Source organism: Terrapene carolina, unplaced genomic scaffold (assembly GCF_002925995.2).
Source record: "Terrapene carolina triunguis isolate 2854851 unplaced genomic scaffold, T_m_triunguis-2.0 Scaffold192, whole genome shotgun sequence".
Lineage (NCBI taxonomy): Eukaryota > Metazoa > Chordata > Testudines > Emydidae > Terrapene > Terrapene triunguis.
In genome coordinates, this window is record NW_020664543.1 from 6,737,653 (window position 1) to 6,758,321 (window position 20,669).

At 37.5% G+C, this 20,669-nt stretch overlaps 1 protein-coding gene across 1 annotated transcript in view; it reads right to left on the bottom strand.

The window, feature by feature from the left end:
• Nucleotides 1-20,669, bottom strand: part of CEP112 (centrosomal protein 112) — a 297,346-nt gene that overhangs the window by 41,584 nt on the left and 235,093 nt on the right. The window contains exons 22-23 of the mRNA XM_029912219.1: nucleotides 13,345-13,407; nucleotides 8,139-8,288 (exon numbers count right to left, since the gene is read on the bottom strand). Coding sequence (XP_029768079.1) covers nucleotides 8,139-8,288; nucleotides 13,345-13,407 — 213 coding nt within the window. The remainder of the gene's footprint in view (nucleotides 1-8,138; nucleotides 8,289-13,344; nucleotides 13,408-20,669) is intronic.

Genomic DNA, 20,669 nt, shown 5'->3' on the forward strand with positions numbered 1-20,669 from the left:
TGGCAAACTTGTTGGCATACTTAACAAAAGGGCAAAGAACTGAACTGGATAAGATTCAACTATCTTCTCACTGCCGATGGTAGACTCACCAAAATAGGTTTGAATCACATTGCAAGTTTCCTCATACATCTCTGAGTGAAGCCTGAAAGCTTCTCTCTCTCACCAACAGAAGCTGGTGCAATAAAAGATATTACTTCATCCACCTTGTCTCTCTAATTGTCAGTAACTGTGCTTTATCTGTTTCCTGGGCTATTAAATGAGCACCTTTCATGGCTACCTACAGTCCCTTGGCAGAAAAAATGGTGGACAACTTACTGCAGTTCCGATAAAAGTGTTCTTTTAAAAATAAAACTTTCAGACAATCAGCCAACTTTTAAAAACAAAAATAGTCATTTTTGTGAAAGGAGTAATTTGAGTATGAAGCAAGGAAAGGGTCCTACTAAATAAGTCTCTCAAAAGTGGCACATTGCACAAGTGTAAATCTACTGTACTAATATCCCCCCAAAACTTGATGTATTTGTCCTCTTCCTTATTGATCATTTGGTATCCTGGAAATAGAATCACTGAAACAGAACAAAGCCAGAGGATAAATGTCTTTCAGTCTTAAAACAAAAACCAGCTCAGCCTGCCCTGCCTCAATGTTTTCTTTTGATGAATCCCTCTGTTTCACCTCAGCATTTATGTAACAGCAGGAGCTCATTATTCAGACACACCATTCGCCTCCATGGGCTTTCTTACAAAATTAAACAAAATACTTTGAAAATGTCTTGTTTCTTAATTGTGCTTCCAACATCTCATTTTCAGGGAAAACTTCCAATAGTAGATAATACTCAGTACTACAGGTGACAAATGTGGCTAGCTAATGGATCGATACTTGCTCAAACACTTTGCAGATTATATGATAGCAGAAATAGTCATGGCTTCCGAAGTACCCCTCTCAAAACGTAAAACACAATGCAACCTAGCAGCATCATTTCTGAGACAGATTAATTGTGTAGTAAATGACCTTGAATATTTTTCATTTTCAAACCACTGAAGTTTTCACAATTTTCCATTAAGTTTGACTAGATCGACTAGAATTTTGGAATGTGTATATGTTGTTGATTTTACATATTTTTTCTGTTAAAAGGTTCATGACTGTTTCCAAACTCATTCCAACGATAGGACACTACATGTAGATTTAGTGTTGCTTGATTCCTGAGACTTGCCTCGGAGAGGCGAAGAATGCTCTTGGGGTTAAAGGCCCTGAACTGGAACTCAAGAGATCTGGGTTCATCCCCAATAGTGCCACAAACTCACTGTGTATCTTTGGGCAAATCACTAAATTTCACTGTACCAGTTCCCCAGCTGTAAAATAAGGTCATTAACACTTTCTTTCTCCCACCCTTTATCTTGTAAGCTCTTTGGGGCAAAAAACGTCTCTCTGTGTTCGTGCAGCGCCTAGCACAATGGGATGCCAGTTTTGGTTTCAACCTTTAGACACTACCTGGAATATAAAGAAACACACAAAGACACACTGGCTTGCCCTGAACCTCTGACATTACAGAGTGCTACAGTGACATTCTAAGATGTACCCTGAGGACAAATGGACAGAATGGTTTAGAAGGCCTCCAATGACTAAGTCAATGTTTTCCATAGAGCACTGAGGAGCTTAGACATGTTTCTTATAAAAACGTGAAACATTATTTACAATTACAAGTGCTATGTGCTAATAAACATAGCATGGCTGATAAGAAAACAGAACTACAGGCAAAATTAGCATATTCATGAGGTTTTAGAAAGCATGGCTGTTCCAATGTTCAGCATTTGTGACAGGTTTGTAAATACTACAGGTACATTTTTGCCAACTATGTTCTGGAAATAAGGTGTCAGGCGCCCTAACAGAAATATTCTGAATGCTTTAAATACCCTAAGGCTTAAAATAATTTGTTTTATTTTAAGAAGGAACCAAACATGAAAGGGCAAAGGAGGGGGAGGATTATCCAAATAAAAAAAGAAGGGCATACAGCCAGCCATGCAGCCCTGTTGCAGAATGTTACAAGATGTGCAGGAGTCTTGGGCTACAACGCAGACTGGGAATCCAAGTGCTAAGCCCACCGACTCAGGGCTTGTCTACATGCGGAAATCTTCCAGCATAGCTATATTGGAATAATTATTCCACTATAATTTTACCAATATAACTTCCTCGAATGCAAGTGAATAGTGTCCGCTCAGGGACCTATATCAGTATAACTATAGCAAAGTAATTATTGTGGTATGCCTGGAAATTTTCCTGTATAGACATGCCCTCAGACTAACATATGCATCGGAGACAACTCTTTTCCTGTCCCCAGATGTGACAACACCCAGGAAATAAATGGTGGTGATGCAAACAATATATAATGTGCACAGAGGTACAGACTATTTTTTAAAAAGCTACTGTGTTCTGAGTACAACCCTTTCTGTTTTGGCTCTATATTTATAACTAAAATACGCTTCTGCATTTTTTTCTTAAAGTAGTTAAGGGACACTGAAGGGAAATGGTCTTTTATAATTATTTAAACTAAAAGGTAACGCCATAAGACATTATTTCTTAGAAAACCCTGGAGTCCCATTTATTAACCGACAGCAATTTGGTGTTAAATGGGGTGAAATACAAATTGAGTGTTGCCCTGAAATATTTTGCCACCAGACCACAACATGCTAATGAGATTTTGCCCAACCTTATGAATATTAATTCAGGTGGATAGCGTTCTCACCAGAAACCTTGAGTCAGTGACAAAAACCTACATAAAATAGGAGTTCCTCCTTATAAGGAAAACAGAATATATTCAATTCTACTTTTCCCACTTTGTGCTCTCCAATGTTAACATATGTTTAGAGTCCATTTTGTGAAGTGGAGATTCCACCTAATCATTAATTGCCGCCCTAAAATCCTTGAAAAACAATTTTGCAGCTCTAAAGCACTTTCCATAAAAGGACCCCAGAGCATTTCACAAAATTAAGGAATTAAGGCTGGAATTTCAGAAGTAGCCTAAGAAAATTAGGTGCCCAAATCCCACTGAAATTCAGTAGGAGTTAGGTGCTTAACTCCCTTAGGCACATTCTGAAATCCCAGCCTTGTTTTTGTGGATACAGACTAACACAACTGGCCCCCAATACTTGAATCCTATAGTCTAAACACTTGAAAATGCTTTTTTAAGAATTTTTTTTCTAGTATGATCGGTGCAGGCTGCTCATTTAGAAGCTGTGACCAAGAATACTGTGCTTCATATGTGCTATGGAAGAATGGTACAATCATTTCTTTCACGTAGAGAGCTCCAGAACAGTCCAGGCCTTTCTCACCTTCAGCTTAGACTAATGGAGTGTGCTGTACACGGAGCTGTCGGATCAATCAAAAGTGCAGAATAATGCTGCCTACTTATTAGGCAATGTTTTATATAATAAGCACATATGGTCAGTAACTCTGTAGTCTGTACTGGCCAGTGATTAAGTTTGGGTTAAGTTTAAAGTTTTGGTCCTGACTTCCAAAACCTGAACCAGTTTGGGTCTTGGTTACTTGAGGGAGTGCCTCTCTCCCCATGAGACACTGGTGCAGTTTTGATCAGTGGAGGCAATCAAGCTAACCCCCTTGGTTTGAAAAGGTGATGGCTGGTTGCAAGAAAAGCTGAGCAAAATTTTTCTGCCAAAATTCTTTTTTTGCTGAAAAATGCTGTTTCGAGTCGAATAAAATATTTTGCAAATTTGTGTTGAATTCACCTAATTGTTTCAACCACAACAAAAAGTAAAAGAAAAATTCTGAGAAAAATCAAAAAAGTTTCATTTAAACATTTCCAAAACAAAATTATTCAATTTTCTGATTCAAAATGACATTTTGCTTTGAAATTTATTATTTTAGAAAAATTAAAACAACTCAAAACCAAATCCAAATGCTTTGTTTTGAGTTCAACAAAATGTTTTGTTCAACCCTGTATGAAATTTTTCAACTTTTAGGTCTGCCAAAATTTTTGAAAAATTTTCATTTTGGGTCGACCCAACACAATTCCCCCCGCCACCCGATTTATTGTAATGGCCAATGAATCAAACAATGTTATTTACATAGCTCTGGTTGCAAGGTTTTCTCTATAGGTGTTTGTAACTCTAGAATTCAATTTCTTCCTTAATCTGCCAGAGCCCAAACTAACTGACTTTAAGGGCATACTGCTTAGGTTTTTTGGTTTTTTTTTTTTTTTTAGTTTTAGCAAGGGGTGGGGGTTAGGAATAAGAGTGGTCCTAGGAGAATATCTGTGTTTCATTAATGGCAATCCATTTTTTGGATTGGTATTAACATATGATTCAAGCAAGCAAGTCTGATATACTGGGTGATTGCCCCATTTTGTCTGTTTTATATTATTTTTATATAGTACCTAGAATTATTAGGATGGAAGGCTTTTATACTTCATACTATATACACAACACATATCCACACAGGCTGGGATCCTCAAAAGGGCTTAAAGGGAAAATATACGAGGCACATAGACCTATATAAAATGTATATACCTCCCTTATACATGTAAAGATACATACACAAAGTTATTGTTGAGGGGATAAAAACACAATGACAAAACACAAATAATGAAAGACAGAAAATGTTTTATGTGCAGACTGAATTTAAGTTCTTTGCACAATAAAGCATCAATAAATGTTTGATGAAGCTATTTATGTCAAAGTTTAGGCCAAAATTAGGCACCATACATCAATAATTAGTCACCTAAATACATAGCCCCCATTTCTCAGATATTCAATATTTTATCAGGCCACTTTTATTTAGGTGCTTAATGTTAGACACTGAATTCTGAAAATGTTAGCTTAATGAACTTGATTACACTACAAATCACAGGATGTGAACATGACCTTGTAACAAGCTGGCCTTCTCCTCAGCTCCCAAAGGACTCTCTGCCACACCCAGAATCTCTTTTCTGGCAGTTGATTTCCCAGTATAGGCAAAACAAAACAAAAAACAGTTCTTCAGTCCACTCTGGGTTACAGCTCCCAGGGTCGTCCTCCCCTCTTTTACCTCTTCTCACTGCTCCCAGTTCTTGCAGCTCCCAGGGTCTGATGAGGTCTCTCCTCCCCTCTAGGCCCAAGTGCCCTCTTTAACCCTAACTGGGGTCAGCAGACCAGACACAGAGTGCACTGGTCCTGCTCCCTCTTAAAGGGCCAGTGGCACCCTGTGACAGACCTAAAGGTGAATTGCACTACTAAGTTGATGGTATAAGGAAAACAAGACTGATTAGATGGATAGATTTATAAAATAAGGGTATTTTGGTAGAAACTTGGTAGGATAGTAGACAATCTAGAATTTAGGGAGAAATGCAGAATCACTGCATAAAACCCTTTTGTTTTTTAGACTCTGGGGAAGGTACATATAAAACTTTACTTTTAATGAAGAGAAATGTTTTCTCTTTCACTGTGTCAATTTCACTTCATTTCTTATTTTGTGTGTCTGGCAGAAGGTTTTGTCATCATCACTGGAAGCAAATTCATCTCCTGTGACATCCCCATTTGGAAATCACTCAAGTGACCACTCAAGAATCATCTCAGAGCTACTCAGTCTCTCTTCGAGAATGTTCTTCCTCTAAAAGGTAATAGTAATTGAAAGGTCTCATGGGATATCACCTAATGCCAGATAAAGGAGATTACAATCTGTCTGTTCCTCAATTTTAGTTTCAATCAGCAATGCTATCTATAGCAAATACCCCTGTTTCTGACAACAGTCTTCTGAAAAAATTATTTCATATCATCTATAAAATGCTTCTTTATCTCTCAAGCTCTTCTACCTCACTATATATTATAATGCAGGTGAAGTGACAAAGGCTATATTTCTAAGAGACCTACTTTCACAAATGAACAACTTTATGTTCTAAACACAAATCGGGGGCTAGGGTCTTTATCCAGCAGAACACTTGAGCACATGCTTAACCATAAGCATATGAATAGTCCTGAAATGTGCTTAAGTGATCAGTGCTTTAAAAGCCTCTTTTCTATGCCTCCAGGCATGTTTTACAGCAGTTCTCCTTGATAAGAAGTCTCTGTCTGGACATCTGCCCTCATGGTAAGGCTCCTTCAGTACAAGGCCTTTAAAAGAAGGACTTGTTTCCAGTGCAGTATTAGTGATGCTAAAAAAGAGCTCCAGAACTCTGGGTATAACACTTGGAAACTTTTCTCACGAACCAAAGGGCTCTCGTGGAATATGCTAGCTGTGTGATACCCCCAAAGGTCCTGAGGACCCAGCGCTGCAGCACAGTGCAGACTCCCCTTTGGCCCCTTTTGGTTACATTATCCATACTTTTTTCATTTTATATTTCTTGCTCATGAGGATTAAAGATGAAATATATGATAAATGCACACACAGTAAAGGATTTACATTAAGAAGGATGTCATACAATTATTTAATTATTAATGTTTGGTATTTTGTAGCCACTCAATTATTTCCCATCCTTCCATTTTTACTAGACTGGTGAAATAAATTACTTGATCTTGCCATAAGTTTAACAGTGTAATTTGCTGACAGGTATCAGATCCTCAGAAGAAAATTGATAAGCATTTTGGGAGACTGTTTTTCAACATATGCCATTCTAGGGCACATAATACATGAGAACTGTTTAATATATGCATATTTCTGATGACTTAGAGCACCTTTTGAAGTCATAGGGTTTCTTGTACATCCAAAAAGTCACTTTTAAGGTGAGAGGTTCTTGACTAGACTACTACTAATACATAGTTTTCTTAATTTATTTTTAAACGATGTTCCAAAAAATTGTAACACGTGTCTTAACTGTGCTCAGTTTTGGGGTCACTGAGCTAATAAGAGCTACTTGTAATAATCAGACTTACATAAGAGATTACAATCATTGTCTATATACTGACACCATTAACAGAAGAGACTAGGGAATGATAGCAAAGAAAGCTTTCATCCCTTTACACACATATACAGGAAAAATATCATTAAACAATTTATGAAAACAAAGTGAAAGGGAACATTGTGCAGATAAGATAGTAATGTAAATGTAAATTTCATTATGCAAATTAATTAAATTATGGAGTACAAGATCAGCTGTAGCCTGGTTCTGATAGGTAAACTTCTGTAGTGCTCTCTCATATAACCCAAGCCCCTTCCCCTAGCAAAACAGCTTTTTTGTTTAATACAAACAAAAGCCTTTCTTTACAAACACAGGAAGAAGAGGTTTCTCCTTTTAAACTATGTTTATTTATGAATTTTAGGTGCAGACCCTCACAGATTAAATGTTGCTTGGTTCAGAAACTCATCAGCTCTACTCTGTTCTAAGCGGGGGAAATGTTTTAACAAGAAACTTCCCACCATCTGAGCATCAAAAACCAGGAAAAATGCACTGCTGCTTATGTAAGCATCATTTCTGAAGTCACTGGGAATCAGGCTATGTCTCAAGATGACCAGAGATACATTGCTTATTGTGTCAGAAAATATAAAAAACGGCAGGTTTGCAAAGCTTAAAAAAAAGAAAAGAAAAAAAGAGATGGGAGAATTTAACTATTATTTTTATATTATGCAGAAATATAATGAAAGAATTTGGTACAAAAGAATATATATTTAAAGATGTGATTAATTCCATTCCTATTCAACAAACCACTTAAGCATGTGCTGAATTTGGCAATGGATATTTTGCTGAATCAAGGCCTTAATTCAGAAGGTGAGTGTGTGGGCCAGATTCTGAGCTAGTGGAAACTAGTGTAGCTCTCCTGAAGTCACTGGTGCAGTGTTGATTTACGGCAGCTGTGGATCTGGGCCAGTATTTAGAAATGCATACAGAATCATGCTGAAAACATGCTTAAATATATGAATGAGTTTATATGAGAATATCTTAAACTAGGCCGCCAAGAAAAAGAACAGGGTAGTTTAAAACATTTGCTTCATGTAAATGGATTGGACTTGCCAAAAAGTTACTTTTTATGCAGGCATATGATCTGCTAGAGGAAAGTTAGACTGAGTCACTGGATACATCAAAGTCAAAATCCAGTGAGTACAATTACTGAATGCTGTATGAACAAGAATGATACCTACATTCGCCTACTGCCATGATTTCAAATTTTAATGACACAAAAACAGCTAGTAGCATCAGTGACTGAACTCCGCAGATTACCTTGATTGCTCTGTCATTATCTCTAATCATCTGCTGCTTCTCATCTTCAAACTTTTGTACAACATCCTGGAGCCGCCTTTCTGCAGCAAGCTGCTGCCGGTTGCTTTCCTCTGTCAGAGAGGAAATGGTTGTCTTAAGTTCAGCTACAATCTAAAAAGAAAACAGCATGCTAAAACTCCTTGTTCCGTGAGCGGTATGTATTTTGCATGTATTTACACTTGACACAAGAATGGAGTTGGCAAACTCCGCTGTGCAAACTAAATATTTTAAATTAACATATTACACACTGGCAAGCATGAAATTCCACACAGAGAAAAGGAATATAATAAAACTGTGAATGGCATAAAACTGCTGAACACAAAATATTTGGAAGAGTTTTCCACGATAACATTCCATAATATTTACTCATCAGAACAAAGCACATCTGCGATCTCAAACATATAAGATGTTTCCGGTTTTCCACTTCACTAAAATGTCTTCTTGGGATTTTTAGCAAGGCTTCAGAACTTTCTGCACTATAACAATCAAAGAACACTGAAATAAACATGCTAATAGCTCTTTGTCTGTTTGAAAGATACATCATAGTTTGATACTGTAGATAAGAAAAAGTTGTACTTTACATACTTAACTGAAATGTTAAACTTGACAGGGCATTCCTGTGTCGTTGGGAGGAAGGTATTTTATTTAACAGTAAATTTGAGGTCTGGTTCAACGCTCATGGACTTTTTACATGAAACACCCATGATTTGTTGACTATCTGAAATCTAGCTGTTTTACCCTTTTTATCACTGTAGAAAGCCATATTAAGCCACACTTCGGGGGCATATATTATAGAATGTTATGCTTAGACCCAAGTGTCCTGATCCAGCAAAGCACTTAAGCACATGCTTAACTTTAAGCATGAGAGCAGACTCACTGACATCAATGCAACTACTGATGTGATTAAAGCTATGTTGCTCTATAGGGCCATAGAATCCAATCCTGAAAACACTTAAGCATATAAGTCCAATGATAACAACTGTACTACTCACACATGCTTCAATGTTTGCAGGACTGGGCCCCTAGACTGTAAAGAGACATAACTATTTTAAGGCCACACTATTTAATTTATTTAGGGGGAAAATGGGAGGTTTCAGATGTATATCTGATATGATTATAAATAATGTTATAACATATTTTTAAATAAAAATATTGGAATCATGGGGAAAGGAGAAGGGAAGTAATTTTTTTAAACAAATGTATTGTGAATTCATTTCCCTACAGTTTGCTAATGGATGAAAACCAGAAAGTGAGATAGACTATAAATAAAAAGTGAAACTGATCCTGCCAGTTTCAGTCACAGTGGACAAAAATGCCAAAATATACAAATGACATAAATTGCAAAATTAACACTTCTTATCTTGTTAATAATCTAAACTTTTATCAGTATCCAGTTTCATATGGACAGTATAGTATCCCTTTGAACTCTTATTTAACTGACAACTGGTTAGACTTAATGTTTTCATAATTTTTAAGGGGCAAACTAATTGTCCGTAAAAACGTAAGGGCATGGATATTGGAGAATCTCTAATTCCTGCATCTACATGAGCAGGGAACATTATGGGGTATTAATATCAGTAACGTCTGTAAAATACAAATGTAAATTAAGAGAAAGGCAATATCAAGAATGATAAATGATCAAAAATGTTCTACTTTATGTGGAATATTAAGTTCTACATTTTTTGGGTATAATTAGGCATCTGCAGTAACAAGGAAATTATCTTTGAAAAGGTAAAAAAGATTATAAATGACCAGATGGTATGGAGTAATATAAGAACCTACATAAGAACTTGCTATCCAGTCCTTTAGAAATGTTCAGTTCTATATTTAAGTACTGAGATACCGTTTTCTACGAGTAAAATCAATGGGCACAAATGTAGAGCTAATTTGAGCAAATGCAACTCCAGTAAAAGTCTGTAGTCTGAATTCAGCAGCAATATAAATGGTAGTCTGGGTCAGAAAATTAGCACCAATCTGGCATTTACTGGGTATTTAAAACGGAAGTAGAAGAGGGTGGTAACAAATGTAAATTGCACTCATTTGACAGAAAATACAAAATAAGTATAAATTACATTACTTTGCCATTTACAACGAATGCGTAGTTATATCACTATGTATCTGCTGAATTTTGACCATTTTATTTAGGGTAACAAAAAATAGTAAGTTGGTTAAAATGCAGCAGTAGGAGAGGAAAGCACTGACATACTGGGCAGACTTCCTCTATTACAAGTTTACTGGGTTAAGAACCTGGACATACATAAACATTTAAAAAATATTTTAAGAAAATCTTGACAAAAGTTGCCAGACAAGGAACTGCTTTGGGCAGTAATTCTCAGGGAAAAAAAATCTAATTGTTTATTTTGTGTAAACTTCAAAGAGAATTTCCGGGAATATCTTCTTTGTGTGGGTGTTAAAAGTGAATATTCCAAGAGGCCAGAGAGAGTAAGATTAGGCTGATGTCAGCAACATAACCAAATGAAAGTTACAAATGACCTATTATTAATGTTAAGCTACAAAAAATATATTCAAACAACACTAAGGGTCTGATTCAAACCCACAAAAGTAAAGAAATTCAGAATGAAACCCCATCTTTAACTCACCCATTGTATCAAATAACTGTAGCATACAATGTATGGTCTGTAAAATCAGCCACTGTTTAGAAAGCCCTTACAATGGTTGTCACAGAATCACCAAAAGTAGAAACGTAAAAGATTGATTAGGTCATCTAGTCCAACCCCCTGTAATAAAGGACATTCCTTATAATATATTTGTTAATGCAATGTCCAGTTTCCTTAAATGGGTCTCAAACCACTTCTCTTGGGAGACTATTCCACAGTCTAATAAATTTCATTACTACGAAGTTTGTCCTGATCTTCAGTTTAAATTTTCATTATCTTAGTTTCACAGTTTTATTCCTTATTACTCATACAGTCTTTTTGTAACATCCTAAGCTATTTCTCTCCCTCCTTGATGTTTATACCTTTTACATATTCAGAGCTGTTTAGCTATCCCCCACCTGCCATAGACATAGCAAGGTATTACAGAGTTAGTAGCTAAGGGTACGTCTACACTACCTGCTGGATAGGTGGGTAGTGATTGATCTATCGGGGATCGATTTATCATGTCTAGCGTATACGAGATAAATCGATCCCCGATCACTCTGCCGTCGACTCCGGAACTCCACCACGGCGAGAGGCGGAAGCGGAGTCGACGGGGGAGTGGCGGCCGTCGATCCCGCGTCGCGAGGACACGAAGTAAGTGATTCTAAGTCGATCTAAGATACGTCAACTTCAGCTACGCTATTCTCGTATCTGAAGTTGCGTATCTTAGATCGATCTCCCCCCTCCCCCCAGTGTAGACCAGGCCTTAAGGGAACTTCAACCTCAGGCCTGAATTTCTTTATATTGATGTCAAACTTTCTATTTTTGAGGTTTGTTTTCTTTTTATTTCTCTTCATGGTGACATAACAAATGCAAGAGGATTTTATAAAAAGTCTCTCAAAGACGTTTTTAAAGTCATCCCACTTTCATGTAAACACATGCACAGAAAATACACATTTAGATTATTTTAGAAATGCATATTATTTACCTAGACATAATAACTATATAAAACATATTTACAAAGTTTTCTGATAAATGTATAGTGCCCTAAGTTTTTAGTGCAGCAGACTTGAGAGTCCTATGATATCCCACCACAGTATTTATGTCCACAGTTTTGGCGATGTTCCTTTGAAAAGAAAGACTTTTGAAGGTAGAAATTAAGATTCATTATTATTAATAAATTGCAAAGTGTTTCTGGCTTAACAGTAAAAGAGATGATTTGTAACTTCCATGTTGCTGCCTAGTATGTGGGCGCTTGAAACATTCCTTATATTTGTTGGCATTAAGGGAATATCTGACCAATATTACTTTTGCTGAGAATAAACCTTTATAACCAAACTCAAGGCTTCATTTGTGGTTGTGAGACTCTTGCTTCTCAGAGAAGAATGATGGCGACATGCAAATCCTCATGACAGTTTTTACACTATTAAAATTGTAACCTTCAATTGCATCTACATATTCTACCATTGTCTAAAACCATGCACTAGGAGCATGTTACTGGTATGCTGTACCAATATACTACACTGGCTAAGTGCCCCTAGTGTTGGCTCAGCTTATACAGACAAAGCTGTGCTTTTACTGGTATAGTTGATTCTTCCTCCTGCACCAAGCGAAGGAAGCTATACCAGTAAAAGCGCAGTTTTAACAGTGTAACTGCATCTACACTAGAGGGCTTTGCTGGACTAGCTATCTCGGTCATGGATCACACCTCTTCACTCCCCCGATCAACACAGCTGGTCCAGCAGAAGTCTGCAATGTAGATGGAACGTAAGTTTCAATACCATGTGCAAGTTAAAATGAAGGTTTAAAGTACTCAAAAGCAATTGTGAAGAATCGCTTACGACCACCATTTTTTTGGATTGACTTTAACTGTAAGGGTAAATTGAATATACATTTTCAGTTCCCATGTCAAGGGTCATCAAAAAAACATTTTACATTAATGAACAAAAACTCCCTCAATTAAGAAAAAGCAGTTCTCTTTTATGTCATGATGTAATCTAGAATTCTTTTTAAATGTTTTGGGCTGTTAAAAAGCTATGTCAGCATTCAGCAAAATTATTGGATTGGTTAAAGCCCTACAAACGGTAAATATCAAAACTGCATCGTTGGGCTCAAATTATGTCATCAGATATGTGGCCAAGAACTGCCTTGTAATAGCCTATACACTTTACGGTTATGCAAGCAACCTTTGCTGTTTTTACAAAATGCACGGTTATGCAGGCCTACATACAGGGCCAATTTTGCCTCAGTTCTCATTGACTGTTCTCATTGACTCATTGTCAATGGTGCTCATGCTCCTGGCAGGATCTGACTCCCAATAGCTAAGAAACAGCAAGCTTTTAAAAAAGGCTTTAATTGGTCAGTTAAATTTTCTGTTTTTTTTTTTTTTTAAAGTACTGTAATAACATTTGGGAAAGGCAATTGATATTTGATTTTGGGGGAGTAGCAGGGAGTTTTGAACATAAGAAAAATAAAGTTCCAGAATAGAAGTACGGTAAATACATTTTTCATTTTAAGTTTCCAAATCAAGCTAACTAATTTGAGGTTTTTGTTTTCATGTTGCCTACCTGTGAAGATTTGGCCAACTTCTGACTGTATTCCTTTTCAATCTGCTTCAACCTGCTGTTGGCCTGAAATAGACACACACACACAAAAGGAAACCAGATTAGCTCAGATGAAGAATGTGTACAGACACTTTGCCACTGACCCCTACGCTTGGCACCTCATCTACATGCCTATCACTAAGCAGCTGGGATCTGTGCCAATTCCAACGCCCTTTTGTGGCAGCCAGAAAACCACAAGGGCTTGTCTTTGATCTAGGGCCAACTATTCATCACTTAAAAGAGAGGAAAAATTGTACCTCTGCTGCCAATTATTAGAAAAACATAAAGGCCTCTACGGATAAAAAAAAAAAAAAAAAAGGAGGGGGAGGGAGAGAAAGAGCGAGAGAAGTTTATCAGGATGACTTCATCTCTGTGAGAGGAAAAAAGGGAAGAAAAAAGCCACAAGTTCCAGTGGAGGCTGTGAGGGTTCAGTGTGACATGTATTATATGTTTTCATGTGCCAGCTGATGTCTGCAAGCTCCTTTTGTCAAATCTTACATTCTTTTTTAAGACTGCTGCTATTAAACTGAAAATCAAACCCAAGATGCATCTGAACCATTTGGGCCCTCTTTGACACACAGCTCTTTCCGCCTCCTGGCATATCTTTTATATCTCAAAGATAAGGAATAAAACAAAATTGGAAACAAGGGCACTTTGTTGTTCTGATATCACGGGTAATTGAGAAGCAGGTGTAGCTGTAATCTAGTGAAAAAAAACACAGCTCTTAAATTCACCATTAGTTTTCATCCAAACTAGGGACACAATTCTGAAATGGGTTGGAGTTTTAAAAGCCATTGTTGTACTATATCTGATAGACCTGTCTCAAAAAGTTTCCTCATAAATGTTCTGTTAATGGTTCTCGTATTCTTGGTTCTAAAATTTGAGGTTAAATGTCTGAGAAAAATGTATCTTTCAGTAAAAGAGTACTCTGAAAGCTGAGTTTTGAAGCAAGTCTAGGGCAAGCAGCCTTTCAAAGTGATCTTATGCAAAAAGTTCTGTTCACAACACTAGAGAGGACAGAATCCATCACAAAGCCCTGATGCAGCAGCTGGCTCTGCGCAGACAGACCCCAATGTCAGTGTGGAGCACTGCTGAAGCCAATAGGGCTCTGTATGCGCGTAGGGGCCCTGTGTGGAGCCAGTTGCAAAATTGGGATTTAAGGCTCCAAATCCTGTGTATGCTTATGCATGCATCTTCACTCAAGCGAATAGTCTGATTTACTTCAATGTGACTACACATGCTTAAAGTTGCAGACATGCATAAGCCTGCAAGATCAGAGTCTTAATGAATATACATTAAAATAGTACAGAAAATGTGAAACAGCTATTCTAGTAGAATATGAAAACTTTTACAATCAATGCCCTTCTAAATGCTATTTTTAATGTAAAATATATTAGTCACTTAAGAAAATTTATATTTCACCAAAATATTTCATTTTTAAATCCCAAATTTCTTCAGATTTAACTAGTACAAAGGTGTAAGATGCATAGATGTTTCCATATTTAACTATTATATGGTATGAAATACCACTGCTCTAAAGCATCATCAGAAACACTTTTCTAGTGAATGAGTATAATTTTTAAGTCCAAGGGAGATGAGAATGTTACCATTTAATTATAGGACTAATCAAGTGTTCTATATCATGAGTGGATGCGCTACCTCTAAATCTGTGCCTAAGATTCTATTAATGTCTCTAAATACTGTGTTCCTGAAGTGAAGTAAACAAAGATTCTGAAATAACAGGTGAATTACATTTAAAAGTAACCTGTTTATCTAATTTAGGTAATCTACTGAATATGGGGTCCACTCAGTCCTAGTCAATATACAACATAGTAATGGGTTAATTGAAGAAGAATTTATTGTGTGGAAGCATCACACAGTTTGTTCCAATCTACACTTCTTTCTGCATTTAACACTTTTTTCCTTAATAGTCTTCTGGTTTCAGATCACTTATTGACACCACTGTGGGTCATAAAATTATTGTAACTGGCTCTTTATCTTTAGGGCAAATTAAAAAAATACTTACTGTAGTAGAAAGATTAAGTTACTTTATACTCTCAGAAAGATTTTTCATACACATATATAGATAGTGTGTGTGTGTGTGGAGAGAGAGAGAGTTGTTAGCAAGACAGTGCAAAGAGTGTCACATTACCCTTGTGTTCACTCTTAATCAGCCTGAGACTGAAGGACTTCATCTCTCATATAGTCAATTTTATAACCTCTTGAACCCAAAGAAGAAATCTTAATACATAACACAGGCACACAGACCCATAACTTTCACAAACATATCAGAAGTTAGTCCACACCGAACCGAGCTGGGGTAGCCAGTTTGACAAACAATGACCAAAAAGATCTGAAAAAGAAACTTGCTAAATTTCAAGGCTTTATTCCTAGTGGAACTCAAACCTCTATAATACTGTTTATAGTAATCTGATTTAAAATTAACTATTGTATTTAATTTTGTAAAACTAAAGACATTATAACAGCTTTAATAAGATGGCATCAGAAGTGCAAACCAACCCTCAATAGCTCATTTACTGCTTTTCTTTAAATTAATCAGTTAACCCCACATTTTTATATACATGTTAAAGCCTAAACTTTCTGAGGTGCTCAGCATTCACAGCTCTCACTGAAACCAATAGAAAAGTGAGTGCTCAGCACACCTGAATATCAGGCTCTACGTTTCTCAGGTTGGGCACCTAAAAATCGAGGCATCTAAAACTAGTGGACACTTGAAAGTATATGCTTCAACTTTTATATGTAGTTCTGCCCCATTTTACAGGACTGACAGCCGTAGTATGCAATTTCTGCAAGTTATATCACACTAGTCAATCAAACTGATTTTTTTTTTAAACTTATGGTGACACACTGGGGATCCACTTCAATTATCTTATGTTACTCCAGAACATATGACACATCCCCATTTTGCACAGAACCTGCACCCATATTCACTGGAGATCTTTGACTATGGGCTGTTGCTTTGTAGCCTGGGAAGGCAAATCTGCCCCTTGCCAACACACGGAACATGGCTGTGCAAAAGCGCTTTTACTTAGGCTTTGTGCCGGGTAAGCATTTTTCTATGAAATGCTTACATATAACTACACCTCTACCTCGATAGAACGCTGTCCCGGGTAGCCAAAAAATCTTATCGCGTTATAGGTGAAACCGCGTTATAGCGAACTTGCTTTGATCCGCCGGAGTGCGCAGCCCCACCCCCTCCGTAGCGCTGCTTTACCGCGTTCTATCCGAATTCTTGTTATATTGGGTCGCATTATATCGGGGTAGAGGTGTATATGTAGAAAATATAGTTTAGGATTTAAATTAAATTTATCTTGACAAATGAGGAGACTAAAAATGGAATGGTGAAAAGAAGCATCAGTTTTCATGGACTGTTTCAAAACTGAGTTCAACTGTCATAATAGGCCAACTCTATCATGTACTATATGAAACATAAGTTGCTTCTGTATTAATTTTAGCATATTTCCTCATTTTCAGGTGACATGTATTTCAGAAACAATGATGAAGAGAAATCAAACTGGATAACAATCCTTTGGAAGGTCAGACAGTATTCATTAAGGTCTAACTTCATAGCAATGGACAGCAGGGTCAATACAGTTAATGGTCCTAAAACCTAGTTTTTCATGTGCTTTATGTAACTTCTGTAATTCACATCTGGCTGAAACATCAGCTATGATGTGCATTTTCATAGCAAAAGGGCTTAAATTCAATAAGCCATGGTAGTTTTTGTTTAGTTTCACATGTTTTAAGACAAACTTTAGTTAAAAATGACTTCATTATGAAAATATTATACGCACTTAGTTTATGTTACAGAGTAGAGTCTTTTGCATTACAATAAAATATTTTATGGCCTTGTTACAGTTTTTCAGCTTTAAAAAGCAACTACAGTTTTGTAACAAGTTTCACACATCTATAATCCATACTGTTTATATCCAAACTATAGATGCTAAGTAAAACTGTACTGACTTCAATGGCACATTGAATACAAACAATTTAATGGTATTAGACCCACAGCCTACATTATACGATGTTTGAAATATTGGATACTATGTTAATGAAGACTGAATTTTATTTTCTTCTTTTCATGAAATACAATAGTACTGTTAAAAATAAAGGAACTAAAACATAAAAACCAATTATGGGAACACACTCCAGAAAAGTCTGAAAAATACTGTGCGTTACCAAAAACTTTCATCTACTTTTCAGTAACATCACTGATGATTAGCAAGATATTTGTATATAAAGAGAAAACAACTTTTAATCACTCCATTCTTCCTGCCTAACTCACTCAATGGAACTATGGTCCTGTTTTAGTGACATTATAACCACTTACCTTGTGGTCACTTCTGATTAGAGCTAGGTGGATTTTGGGGGGGGGGGCAAATAAATGAGAGAATGAGAATGAGAGACTAAAAAGAGTGAGAATAACTCTATAGCCTGACAGTTATGGCACTCATCTAAGATGTAGAAGACCCAAGTCCCTGCTCCAATAACAATTTAATTATTTATAAAATGTGGAACAGCTTCAACAGGAGAAACTGACAAAGACTCACACCAAAATATCCCATAGCTTGTGTGGCTAGGACACTCTTATGCAATGTAGGAGATCCAAGTTCAAATCTCTTCTCCATATTAGGCAAAAGGGGGGACTGAACCTGTGTCTACCACATTCCAGGCTAGAACCATAACCACTGGGCAAAAGGTTATAAAAGAGGTCCCTCCTTTGCTTTCGTAAAAATGTCAGGTAAAAAAGAAACATTTTGACCTGACTTGATATTGTTTTTCAATTCACCAAAACAGTTAGAAAAAATGGTTTTTGGTTTGATCCAAAATGAATCTTTTTGCTTATATTTTGGCATTGCCAGCAAACTGAAAAATCCATTATTTGCCCAGCTCTAGTTCTGACATTATAAACACTAGATTATACCTCTCCTGAATGAGTCAGCACCAGAAGGTTACTTATGTAAGTCAAAGTTTCTATTTATAAACAAATATCTTGATGAGTAAAAGCGGAGAAGAAAGATAATGACAATTAGAGTTGGTTCTGGCAAAATATGTCTTTTAGTTTCCAAATGTGGCAGGGTTTCTATGAAATGTTAAGGCTCTTACTTCTGCCTATAATAGCAAGAAATTCCAAGTTTATGATTTTGTCCTTAACTCATCCTGTTTTGCCTGGTTACTGCAGAACATATGGCATTCAAAATCTCCCATTCTTTGGAGATATCTACAAAATGTATGCAAAATAAGGTCAGTTAACGATCAAAAGATAAGGCATACAGGTGTAGTGTGCATAATTAGGGTCATATACTGCCTTCAATCCTTGAAGTCATACTGATGCCAGTGAGAGTTGCACAAGCAGATTAAGGGATATATATTGCCTACAGTTTTTTCCTTCATCCTCACAGACCTAATGATTCTACTTCTAGGCCAAGAAAATGAGGTGGACAAGCACTGGTTTGTTCAGTGCTAGCACGGCTAAGTTATTCAATCATCATTCAGATAATATTTCAATGGTGGAATAAAGTGCAGGACCACACTGCATATCTATGTTTGCTTTTTAAAACTATTTTCATCCTCCTTTAAGATTCCTGTGCCATGAAGCAGGTGATAGTGTTTGGGATTGTCTACACCGGCAGCTCTACCTTTTTAGCTCTGAAATTGATCTCCCCCATGATGGCATGTGAAGACTGACTGTGAGCCCCCAGCCCTGCGGCCAGAATGTTCATATTGTCGCCAGCAGAAGACAAGCAGCAGCAGCAGCTTTTAGAGCAATCAGAAGAGGCAACATAAGCAATAGCAACAGCAAACTGCAAAACGATGAAATCAATTACTTATTACATAGAACATTACAGGGATTTATCACTCTATTGGGCTATCCTATTCCTATGTTACAGACTCCACTGTGAAGCACGTTTATGGGCCCTGATTCTCCATTGTAGCTAAGGAGCTCTTGATGCAAGATTGGTGGGGGCAAAGGAGAAGGCATGGGGGATGCAAAGATATCCTAGGGCTGAAGACTACTTTAATTTATGCGGACTGCCAATAGGGTGACCAGATGTCCCGATTTTATAGGGACAGTCCCGATTTTTGGGTCTTTTTCTTATAGAGGCTCCTATTACTCCCCACCCCCTGTCCCGATGTTTCACATTTGCTGTCTGGTCACCCTAACTGCCAATGAACCCCAGGGGTCATTTCAGAACCTGAGGACCTGCTGAGAATAAGGAAACCCCAGCTAGATTCCTCAAGTCAGCAGCTGGGAGGGTGGAGAAGAACCCACTCTAGCTGCCATGGATTTCCCATATCCAGTAAGAAACCTTCTCAAGGGCTGCTTTGCACCAGAACAATCGTGCAAAGCAGCCCCAATGTAGCAGAGACTCTGCACTATGACATTCAATTAGATAACAAATAATTGGGGAGGATGGGGCAGAGACAGCAAAAGACTATTTGGTGGGAGCTTGGTATTTATATTTGAAATACACATTTTTCTAATTGTGCAAAAAATCCTATCCAAACATTAATACGTGGTCATCTGTTTAGATCAGGGATCTCAAACTCAAATCAACACAAGGGCCACATGAGGACTAGTACACTGACCCGAGGGCCGCATCACTGAAACATTTTCATACAATGATACAAAAGTATAGTCAAAAATGAAGAGTAATATAGTATGCTATTAAAAGTCAATGGATTAACTTTTTAAAAACTGTAATGCGAAGAGGGGTTTTAATACAATATAAACACCTGTAACTATTCCTTATGTGGTCAGTAACACCGATGATAATCTACACTAACAGTCTATCAACATAGCTGTAACGGAAGGAACTTTTTAAAGTAACTATTCATACAAAATGCGTTGCCACTTTTAACAAAGATGCTTCCCAACTACTCACAGCAAAGAATCATACATGCTGAACTTCAAACCTCAGACTGCTTGTCCAGTCCATGAGGCCCCGCCCCTGCCCCACCTCTTCCAACCCCTTTCCCGCCCCTTCCCCAAAGTCCTTGCCCCAACTCTGCCCCCTCCCTGCCCCTATTCCAACCCCTTTCCCAAATCCCCACCCCGGCTCCGCATCTTCTCCGCCTCCTCCCCTGAGGGCACCGCTTCCCCGCTCCTCCCCCTCCCTCCTGGAAAGTCCTAAGCGCTGCGGGAGGTAGGTGGAGGAGCGGGGACACGGCGTGCTGAGGGAGGGGGCGGGGGGTGAGGGGGAGCTTGGCTGCCAGTGGAGTCGGCGCCTATGGCGGGCCGCAGGGAATAACTCTGCAGGCCAAAG